Source organism: Entelurus aequoreus, linkage group LG11, assembly GCF_033978785.1.
Source record: "Entelurus aequoreus isolate RoL-2023_Sb linkage group LG11, RoL_Eaeq_v1.1, whole genome shotgun sequence".
In the NCBI taxonomy this organism is placed as follows: Eukaryota; Metazoa; Chordata; class Actinopteri; order Syngnathiformes; family Syngnathidae; genus Entelurus; species Entelurus aequoreus.
The window spans coordinates 53,462,524-53,474,604 of record NC_084741.1 but is presented as its reverse complement, the minus strand read 5'-3'; the positions used below and the strand labels follow the sequence as shown (position 1 = coordinate 53,474,604).

Here is a 12,081-nt window from a genome sequence, read left to right as displayed (position 1 = left end):
TGACACAATAAACACTTATACGCATGTATTTCAACATATTATTTATATAATAATATATAAAGCTAAAATCATTTAAAAAAACAGTTTACTAAAGTTTTAATAACAAACTACACATTGTAGCACCCCTATTTCTTAGAAAGGTGGTTCAGTCTGGTGCAACAGTGGGCGCCTGCGCTGCGATTCTCAACACATTTTTCACCATAGCTGACAACATGGCGAGTGTTCAAGCTGCCTCCCGGCTCCTCTCGAAGAGGATACTATCCTGTAGGAAAGCTGTGAGTGTTGAAAGTCACCTCGTAGACATCAATGTTATCTTCGTGTGTGGTATTTCAAAGCCATGTTAGCTTTTTTTGTGAAGCAAAGCAGTAATGTGCTGCGTTAATTTCATAACTACAGTGTCTGACTTGCGTAACTTGCGTTATGTAGCTGGGCTGCTCCTACCTCTATGGCTGCTCCAATGTGACTTTGTCATTGAAAATATGCTATTACAATGGCCAATAAAGTGGATGTGTTATCTCCGTTTCTGTCAAACTATTCACATTTGTTACAATTTTAACAAAGTGTTCCATTTCTGTTCGTGACCACAATCGGTTTAGCCCCTTGTCCTTGTTGTGGGAAACATTAGCCGTTGAGCTAAATTTGCATCGCTTATTGAGAAGTTGTATAAAGCAGTATGTTTGAAAAACATTGTGTGAATATATATTATGACATTCTAAATATATATGTAATGTATTGAGTGTCATATTGTGCAATTTGTTTAAAACCTGGCTTTATTGTGGAATATAATAGCACTATTGCCTATGGAATTACTGTGTACTGAATGTCTTATTATGTGACCATTAAAATTCAAGGTCTTTGTTATCTTTTTTTAATTTTTTTAACTCTGCCAGGTACCTGCAGCCACAGTTCAAGGTTCAAGGAATTTGCATTTCTCCGTCTATGGAAAGAAAAATGCAGTGTCTAATGACGTAAGTGAAATTACACATGTCTGGGTCTTGTTTATTCCAATGTGTTATGTCATTGTTTTGGTATTGTGTAAACTATTTGAACGTGGTTGAAGGCTAAGGTTGTGTTTAAGTGTTGAATATCCTTTTTGTCTTTAGATCTCCACCCAGTACCCAGTAGTGGATCATGAGTTCGATGCTGTGGTAGTTGGCGCAGGAGGAGCAGGACTCCGGGCAGCTTTTGGCCTGTCTGAGGCTGGCTTCAACACGGCCTGTGTCACTAAGCTGTTTCCCACCAGGTCCCACACTGTTGCTGCGCAGGTAGGGCATTGTATAATTACATGATTTATTTAAAAAAAACATGTGCACACAAATACAGGTATTTGAAAAACATAATTTTCCACACGCAAACACAGGTTTTTACCTTTTGAAAACTACGGCTTGAGAGTTAGTTTGCAGACGGGGAAAACTAAGTTTTTTGGTTGGGTTCATAAGGTGCTGTGTGTGCAATATTATGAGAGAAATGTGCATTAAAAATACCTGTTAATTTATTATCCTAAAGGCTCAATTTAAACATAATAATTTAGTTATAAGTTTGTGAACACAAATCTGATGTTTTTTTTCCAGGGTGGAATCAATGCAGCTCTGGGAAACATGGAAAATGATGACTGGAGGTGGCATTTCTATGACACTGTGAAGGGCTCTGATTGGCTGGGGGACCAGGATGCTATCCATTACATGACTGAACAGGCGCCTGCTGCTGTAGTAGAGGTAAAGACTGACATTTTATTTTACATAGCAACTGCTGTGCATTTTAAGATAATTAACAGGCCATAATGTGCACCTTGAACATCCTTATCAGTAAACAATTACTATGGTTTGGTACCCAGTGATGACTATGACTTCCTTTTATAGAAACTATTTTAATTTACAGATATGGTATCATGATTATGGTATTAGCTCATTTCGAACATGCATATAATTACAATATGGTACATCACATAATCCCAATTTCACATTTCAACACGTCCGAAAAGGAGTTGGCAAAAGTAGGGCTTGTTTATTAATCCTATCTATTTTCCGTTTCATAGCAATTTCTCACTTCCTGTGCTCAAATAAAACACATAAAAATAGATAAATAATAATAAATAGATACATTTATTATAAACAAATTGTTATAGGGGTCCTATTATGATTTTTTTCTACATTTAAAACACTGCTAAGTGGTGTACATAACATGTAACGGTGGTTATTTGGTCAAACTGTTGCATGGATTGTGTTTTACAATCATCTTTAAACCGCTTTCTCACCATCTCTTCAGGATGCGACGTTTTGTCCTATTTACTTTCCTCCACTTCGACTGCGTCTTGTCCTCGTCAGCCATGTTGTAGTTTTTAGCGCTTCCATATCAAGTCTACCAGACACATAAGTTAGAACTAGGGCTGCTCGATTATGGACAAAATTATAATCACAATTACTTTTATCAATATTGAAATCACGATTATTGTGCAGCTGGGATAGGCTCCAGCACCCCCTGTGACCCCGTAAGGGACAAGCGGTAGAAAATGGATGGATAGATGGTGTATTGATCACGATTATTTACTGTTAAGTAAAACACTTTTTATTGCACTTTCTGTTTTAAACAAACAATATGTGAACTTTCATTTCAAAATGAAACTAAAAAATATTCAGTTATAAAATAAAATTTACAAAAGACAAAGGGCTAACTAAAAATAACTACAGTATGCCTTTGCAGAGTGCATTTATAAAGTGCAAACAAGTGAAAAAATAAGATTATGCACAAAAGGCACATCCTACAAGGAACACAGTGAACTACTTACAGTATATAGGACAGGTCTTTGCCAAATAAAAGTTTTTACATAAATTATTTATGCATGTCTTTGAGAAGTGGAGGATATGGGGTCCCTCGATGCATGGTTGATCTTACGGTAGTCTGTACTTGCTCTACATTGGGCACCCTCTCTTTTGTTGCTGTTCGTCGGGGCTTTGCGCTCTGTGAGCCACCATAATGTTATTTGAATTATTAGCTTCACGTCGCGGAAAGAAGGAAAGTGTTTTTAATGCTTAACCTGTCTCTGCAACTCGATACTTTGTTTTAATGTGCACGCCAACGCAGCTTTGTCGTGCAACTTGTTTTTGCCTTTGTTGCATTTTCGGGATTGGGAGAACGAGTGGGAGGGTGCTTCAAGAACGGTGAGGCAGGCAGGCGTTTTCCGGGGTTAAAATGCCTACCTGTTGGCACTCTGAACGTCACTCCCCGGGAGGGTAGGGCATCGATGTAATAATGTATTTATTTTTCCTAATATTTTTGGGAGCCACAGGCGACCAGCTGATCTACTGTGACTGTCAATCACCCGGACTCTTACTCACTCTCACATGAGTTCACCGTCTTTCGGTCGCTCCCTGGTGGTTAGCCGACTGTTGGTTGTGAAAGTTCTTGAATTGATATGTAGCTGAGCCTGCTTTTTAAATGTTAATATCGACGGCGATAACCCTCATTTAATTGTGGCGGACAAAATCGGGATCACGATTAAAATTAGTTAGAACTATAGACTACTTTGTATTAAACGTTGCAACAGCCGAGGAGGCATGTGCTTGTAGAAGCCAGTTTGCCCCTTAACAAGAGGATAGCCAAAAATAAAGAATTTATTGACTACAATGGCGGACACAAAGCTTTTCGGGTAAGCCTCTACCTTTTGTATGAAGATATCCGTTGGCATCACATGTGGAAAAAACATCACAAATTGTGCAAATCCCAAACTGCTCATTTGGAGGAAGGTGAGATTGTTGTTTAAATATTTGTGTCTCCATGGTTTGATTTCAAATTTTAGGACTTATGCAGATCCAAAATACACAAAAACAGGTACTAATAGGTAAGAAAAGTTGGTTTTGCATAAGAGGTCCCCTTTAAGTAAGTTGTGAGTCACATAATGAGATGAAGGATGGTGGAGGGTTTGTACCCGTGATCTTGTCCTTTCGGTCATAACCCAAAGCTCATGACCATAGGTGAGGATGGGAACGTAGATCGACCGGTAAATTGAGAGCTTTGCCTTACGGCTCAGCTCTTTCTTCACCACAACGGATCGATACAGCGTCCGCATTACTGAAGACGCCGCACCGAACCGCCTGACGATCTCACGATCCACTCTTCCCTCACTCGTGAACAAGACTCCGAGGTACTTGAACTCCTCCACTTGGGGCAGGGTCACTCACTATATAATAAAAATTTAAAAAAACGATTAATGAGCCGCGCAACGTGCATGCAAATTCCTGAGATTGTAACGGTGAAACAGATGAGACGCGAATGAGTGTAAAAAAATAGCATGTCTACTCGAAGTTTGGGAACTCACCATGGTTGCTGCTTTTATTTGACACATCGCTCGTATGCCTAATCAATAATCACTAAACTCGATACAAAACAAGGCATATGATTTCCATGTTCATATAGCCGCGGATAGAGGGACCTTTCATTATCCCCGAGATCGACACACTCAACCGCCCCATCCTAAACTAAACAATATGGAGACGGCGCCTTGAAACAGACTGAACTACGAAACTAAAGCTTGCAAGAACAATCCATATACCCACAACACATCTCATCTGCTGGTGTGGTTGTGAACGACATCATCAATGTACAATCAATATAAATGTTATTCAGGATAGCCCCTTGAGATGCAGCATCTCGTTTTCAAAGGGGTCCTAATACAAATACAGAAACACAAAGAATATACATTACAACAAAACACAATTAAACACAAAAACACACTGCTCTGCCACTTCCACAGCACCCCGCTCACACACATTTACCTAAACCAATGCTGTCGATTACAATACAATACAACACCACAACATCAGGAGCAACATAATACAACTTCAAAATCAGAAAAAAGAACAACTTGTTTGCAGGTCAGAAATACAATTTTATTTCAAGATAAAAAAAGGAAAAGAATGTCATCAATGTACAACAGAACAGCAGTCGCAACTTAAGAGGCCTTCTCTTCTTTTTTTTTTACAGCCTTAAAATTGCCTCTTTACTCGTCGTCAAGCGCAGAACAGCACAGCACACTTCCTCCCTTCACAATGACAGCATGGGGCGTTACATCCTGTCTGACTGTGTTAGCAAAATAAAGGTTTCAAAAAAGTGCCTTACACAAGCATAATGTACTTACACAATTACTATGCTTTGACCTAAAATACTGGTCGAAATTGTCCAAAGATGTATTGTACCAATAAATGTGAGGATTTTTGCATTTATTCAACAAACATTTTATTCATTTGATTTTGATGCAAAAAGCAAAAACTCTATGGTGGTAAAATAAGTGTAAAAGGTAAAAAAATGGAATTTAAAACAAAACAGAAAAACTTAATTATATTGTTTGTTGTATTACTATTTGTTATTTGTATGTATTGTTTCTATTTGTTTTACTTGTTTATTTGGAACAGAGTTATATCGTTTTTGAAACTATATTTGAAGTTGAGTTTTGGTGGTACAATAAATACTCATGTTTATAAATTAATGAATAATCATGCTATTAATCGTGATTACAATATCAATAAAAAATAATTATAATAATTATTAATATTATGATATTAATTATTTTTGCCATAATCGTCCAGCCCTATTTTAGGTATATTTAGGGTGTTAGCCATGTTGTACTAAGCTAACCTCATATGTAGCTTCTGTCTTAGCATGTTCTGAATCAATGTTGGGAGGCACAGCTTTGTGGATCTGTTCTCGACAATGCAGCCGAAGGCAGAGTAGTTAGGCCCAGATTCTCATTATCAAAGTATAAAATTGCTGATTGTTTGTTTCATAGTGTGTACCAAATAAGGTGCTGGATAAAATGCTGCGATTCTGATGCTGGTTTATTTTGTGGTGTTTTACTCCTGTCAGTAAATTTAGCTGCATTCGGCTTTAGATCCTTTAGACCGCATGTTACATTCACATCCTCTTCATCTCTTCACCAGTTGGAGAACTTTGGCATGCCATTCAGTCGCACAGAGGATGGCAAGATCTACCAGCGGGCGTTTGGAGGCCAGAGTCTAAAGTATGGCAAAGGGGGCCAAGCTCACCGCTGCTGTTGTGTAGCAGACAGGACTGGACATTCACTACTTCACACACTCTATGGACGGGTACGTACACATGTTCAACTTTAGAACACAGTGTCACAAACACACACACACCCACTACCATATGCTCATCTCCATATGTTGTGTGTTCAGTCGCTGCGTTATGATACAAGTTACTTTGTGGAGTACTTTGCCCTGGACTTGCTGATGGAAGATGGCGAGTGTAAAGGCGTGATTGCACTCTGCATGGAGGATGGATCTATTCACCGCTTCAGAGCTCAGAATACTGTCATCGCCACCGGGTACGTAACACAACAGAATAACTGGGCACTCAGGCGGTGTTGGAGATAAACACATGTAACCAAAAGTGTTTCTTTTTCTTATGCAGGGGTTACGGTCGAACCTATTTTAGCTGCACATCTGCTCACACGAGTACTGGGGATGGTAACGCCATGGTGACCAGAGCTGGTTTGCCCTGTCAGGATTTGGAGTTTGTTCAGTTCCATCCCACTGGTGAGGAAAAACACACATATTGTATATTGTACACAAAGCTCCTACTGTCCTGTTGATGCAAACCAATGTTAGTTATATAAGTCAAATGACACAAGAAGAATCCATAGTTCATATACACAGAAATGTGAAGTTTTACATAAAAGTGGGCACACCTCTAACATTTCAGCAATGCCGTTTTACAATAATGGCTGTAATGAATCATTTTGAGTGCATAGTAAATCTAGACTGCTACACAAGCTGTACTCTGACTACTCTAACTTTATACAAGTTTTATTTGTTGAAGATATAATAAAATACTTGTTGAAATATGAGAGAATGAATCACTTTTGTAAGCTACTGTCGTTCCCATAGTTGGGTTAAACACCAACTTAAAATCATTTTTTTCTGTCTTTTACCACACTCAGACAGTCCATCTTGTGTTTCAGTTCCCTATTTTTGTAACCATGTCCCTCACGTGACGTCATGGGTTAAAGTGCTCCTTACTTTGCTTATGCACAGCTCCAGTTACCAGCTTTCCTTACATAAAGCGCTGCTTTTTCTGTTGCTGCATCACAGTTAGGGCTGCAGCTATTGATTGTTTTAGAAATCTAGTCATCTATTGATTAGATTGTTAGATTTTTCAGGTAATCGGATAAAACATACTTTATGGCCTCAATATGTATTTTACGGAAAATTGTCTAAATAAACTAGAATTTTCTGCTTGCCTTAACTTTCATTCTTTTTTTCTAATAAATGCTCATCATCAAAATTGAAATTGCAATTTTAGCCAATGTGCATTAAAAAAATTATAAAACAATATAAAAAATCTCTGCTGTTTGGTGCCACAAAGATCACAGCACCCACATTCCACCATTCTTATGTAGGAATCTATTGCAGCGGTCGTGCGAAAAATATCTTGGCATATTTAAAGTTAAAAGTGTACATTTAAGATTACAATTGCTTATTATGTCATGTGACAACTTATAAAAAGACATAATTGCTCCAAGGGGTGAATATGAGTGTGATTGGTTGTCTATATCTGTCTTCTTGCTCAAAGTCACACAATAATGGACAATAGAGGCAAAACTCTATAACGCCACATGTCCGTCTTTCCAGGGATCTATGGCGCCGGTTGCCTGATCACTGAGGGTTGCCGTGGCGAGGGAGGCATCCTGATCAACAGTGAGGGCGAGCGTTTCATGGAGCGCTACGCACCTAACGCCAAGGACCTGGCCTCCAGAGATGTGGTGTCCCGCTCCATGACCATTGAGATCAGAGAGGGCAGGTAAGGTTTTCACACTCCTCACTTAAATGATTTGTCGCTGGAAGAAAATGACCCACGTTTTTCACCTTGTAGAGGTGTAGGTCCAGAGAAAGACCACGTGTACCTTCAGCTACACCACCTGCCTCCTCAACAGCTTGCCACGAGGCTGCCCGGCATCTCCGAGACAGCCATGATCTTTGCTGGAGTTGACGTCACCAAGGAGCCCATCCCCGTCCTTCCCACTGTTCACTACAACATGGGAGGCATACCCACCAACTACAAGGGCCAGGTAAGTCTCACGAATGCCATTTGCAAGTACTGTACCCCTACGACATCAATCTTTACCCATGATTAGGCGATCACGTACACTAATGGAGAGGACAAGGTGGTCCGAGGACTGTACGCCTGTGGAGAGGCCGGCTGTGCAAGCGTTCATGGTGCCAACCGTCTGGGGGCCAACTCTCTTCTGGACCTGGTGGTGTTCGGCAGAGCCTGCGCCCTCACCATCGCTGAGGAGCACAAACCTGGTGAGGACACTGTTGCAAACGATGTGGATGACAAGATTTTCTAGTCACAAAACTGACTCTTCTATATTGGTTTGTGAGAAATGGACAATATCAATTATGTGAATTTGGCAAACGATAGGAGCTTTTAACTCTATTGCAGTGGTTCTTAACCTTGTTGGAGGTACCGAACCTCACCAGTTTCATATGCGCATTCACCTTTAGTGAAAAATAATTTTTCTTTTTTTTTTTTCAAATTCAAGACAAAGTTATATGTTTTTGGTAACACTTTAGTATGGGGAACATATTCTAAGTAACAAAGACTTAATTTAGAGTTATTTGAACACTAGGGGAACATATTCTAAGTAATAAAGACTTAGTTTAGAGTTATTTGGTTTGGGTCAGGGTTAGAGGGTTAGGGTTATAATAAGGCCATGCCGAATAAGGCATTAATAAGTACTTAATAATGACTAGTCAAGAGCCAATATGTTACTAATTTGCATGTTAATAAGCAACTAATTAATGGTAAATATATTCCCCATACTAAAGTGTTACCATGTTTTTTTACTGGTGCATAAAATGAACCGTGCATGAACATCACCTTGTTCAAACAACAAAACCAACACAGTGCATAAACTCACAACAAATTACACGCCTGCAAATCAGTCAGCTGTTGCCGTATCCGTAATACGCCGATAGAGAGAAGTTTGTATTTACACGATGAGTCGGGTGTGTTTTGACTTCCGCTGAACCCCTGAATCCGACTCACCGAACCCCTAGGGTTCGATTGAACCCAGGTTAAGAACCACTGCTCTATTGTGATAATGTATGTTGATACATTTTCACTGTGTACAGCAACAAGCAAATAAATGTGTTCTCGGTGTAACGTAGCATCATTGCTAGCAACTAATGTCCCACCACAGTGCAAAGCCACTTCTAAGTCAGCAATTCTCGAATCCATGGCGGTAAATAAACAACGTTTCTTACAAGTATCATCCCTAAACATACTACCGGTACACTACACACCATAAGCTAACCGCAAGCCAGAGCTCTTGAATGTGTGGATCGATACAGATATACAGTTGACCGTAACGATACCAAGTAGAATATCATCATATGGCTGATACCACAGTGGTTTCATTGATAATTTGTATTTAAAAAAAAAAAAAAGTATATTTCTTTGTTTTTGTTATTGTTTAAAAACTCAGCAAATAAGTAACTGGACACATGAAGCTTTGAGGGCAAAAAAACTAAGGATTTAAATATTAAATTGATTTTGTTAGATCCTGTGTTTTTGTCTGATTATAATTGTTATCAATAATGGAATCATTTAAAGATGTTGACAATTTTAAGCATCGGCATTGGTATGACCTATGTCTACTTGGTATTGGATCAATGCCAAATTTGTAGTATCGCCTAAAATTAATCCCATGTATCCAAACAGACGAATAAGTGCTTATTACATTTAAACAGAAGTGCAGATAGAACAGACAGTAACCAGATATTAGCAGTAAATTAGCAAGTAGATTATTAATAGTTTTGAGAAGACAAACAACTGGAAATTACGCAATATGTTACCGCATACGTCAGCAGCCTAATTAGAACTGTTTTAAAATGGTTGTATTATCATTAACATACCAAATAATATATTGTGATCTATATTGTTGTCGCAGGAGGGCTGCAGTATATCGCAACATAGATTTTAGGCCATATCGTCCGTCCTTATGTTGTCATCAGTGTTCTGCTCACGTCATGTGATATTTTTTTTTTACCCCTTTAGGAGAGAAGCTTTCCCCTCTTAAGTCCAACGCAGGAGAAGAGTCTGTGGCCAACTTGGATAAGCTGAGGTTTGCCAATGGAAGTCTGCGTACCTCTGAAATCAGGCTCAACATGCAGAAGGTAGACACACACACACATGCACATCCAAAGACATGTATAACTGTTGTCCCCCTGTGTCCTCATCCAGGCCATGCAGGCCCACGCTGCCGTGTTCCGTACCGGTTCTGTTCTGAAGGAGGGATGTGACAAGATGGACGCCATTTACAAGACCATGGAAGACCTCAAGACCTTTGACAGAGGTAAATGGCACGGCTGCAGGAGTTCACTTTATTTTCTCTTTCTGTAAAGGTCAACTCTGATTGATTCCATCCCTGGTTCTCGTTAGGCATCGTGTGGAACACCGACCTGGTGGAAACACTGGAGCTGCAGAATCTGATGCTTAACGCCGTCCAGACCATCAACTCTGCTGAGCAGAGGACGGAGAGCCGAGGAGCTCACGCCAGAGAGGACTTCAAGGTCTGTGTTCTGTCTGTACTTCTGCAAGTAAATAAGTAAGGGTTGGTCTCACATTTGGATGTATTGTAGGATCGTATCGATGAGTACGATTATTCAAAGCCCTTGCAGGGGCAGGAGAAAAAGCCCTTCGAGCAGCACTGGAGGAAACACACCATGTCCTATGTTGACTCCAAAACTGGCAAGGTACCGTACACTCGGCTCAGTGTGTTACACTCTCAGTAGCGTAATTAACTGGCAATACTCATTTTGCAGGTGACTTTGGAGTATCGTCCTGTCATTGACCACTCTCTGGACGAACAGGACTGTGCCCACGTCCCTCCAGCCATCCGCTCTTATTAAGAACATCCCTCCGACTGCGACATGGCTTAGGAACAGCCTATTTATGGAAGAGTTGTTCTGCAACGACAGAACATTTAGGGAAACTATGCTTTGGATTGTACGTGTTTGTGTGTGTGTCATTTTCCACTTGCACAGATGATACTTTTGTATCAGTCAGCTGTTGTACATCATGTCAACATCACTCCACTCTCCTTTGTTAAAACACCTTTTTTACATTTCAGCTCTACTTCAGCCTAGACGAGAGATTGTGGAAATTGGAATTTGCTTTAAAGCCGCACAAGGAAGTTTTGAAGTATGTAAATATTGCCTAAATGTACAATAAACATGGTCAACTACACACTATGTACTTAAAAATATATCATGTAGGCTTGTCTCACTCACTATTGCCTTGCAAGCACGTATTTGGGGTCTGTGATTGTGTTTGGTCCAAAACAGTGAAGAGTAATGCAATTTAAAACTTAATCTAGTTGTGATTTGCATTGTTACCATGAATATAATCAAGCATGAAGGAAATATTAGCCTCGTGATGTCACTTTTTTGGTTTCACTTCTTTTGAAGATGCGCAGATCTCTTGTTCTATGTGAGTATTGACGATAGAAAAGCTCTATATATATCTAATCCATTATTATTAAAGCTGTTTGCCTGCAGTTCTATGCCGTTTAATTGAACATTGTATTATGTTGAGGAATATAATTCATCATCTTCATTATGAAGTGACTTGTAAAGGTTATTGGGGTGTGACTATTTATTGTTTTCTTTTATCTCTGACATATGTACTTGTTTTCATAAGCTAAATAAAGTGTTTGTAAAAGCAGTTGCTCCTATAATAAAGAACGAGTATGACAAGAACACTTAATTAAAGTGCGTGTTTTCGAAGTAGTTGCCAAAGTTTTTTGTACTCCAATAAGTTGTCAGTAATGTTATGATATATAGCGGCCAAAACGATGGTGTTTCCTCTGCCAGGGGGCTGGGCTCCCTTAGTGATAGAGTGACTACATGAGAGAAGCGCTGTCATTCCGAATGAGTTGAGAGTAAAGCCGCTGTTCCCGCACATTGAGAAGAGCCAGGCGAGGTGGTTCGGGCATCGGGTCAGGATGGCCCTTCCTGGGACGGTGTTAGAAGGCATGTCCGGTGTCGTTGCAAAATTCTGTAT

General features: G+C 39.6%; 1 protein-coding gene across 1 annotated transcript; it reads left to right on the top strand.

Annotated features, from left to right (window-relative positions):
* The first annotated feature begins 193 nt into the window (after window positions 1-193).
* Window positions 194-11,779, top strand: sdha (succinate dehydrogenase complex, subunit A, flavoprotein (Fp)). The gene is made up of 15 exons (XM_062064313.1): window positions 194-275; window positions 891-968; window positions 1,104-1,265; window positions 1,572-1,715; window positions 5,934-6,098; window positions 6,189-6,337; window positions 6,424-6,548; window positions 7,644-7,812; window positions 7,885-8,080; window positions 8,147-8,318; window positions 10,075-10,193; window positions 10,261-10,372; window positions 10,459-10,589; window positions 10,659-10,772; window positions 10,842-11,779. The coding sequence occupies exons 1-15, from the start codon at window positions 213-215 to the stop codon at window positions 10,926-10,928; spliced, it is 1,986 nt and encodes a 661-aa protein (XP_061920297.1). The 5' UTR covers window positions 194-212; the 3' UTR covers window positions 10,929-11,779.
* Window positions 11,780-12,081: the final 302 nt, after the last annotated feature.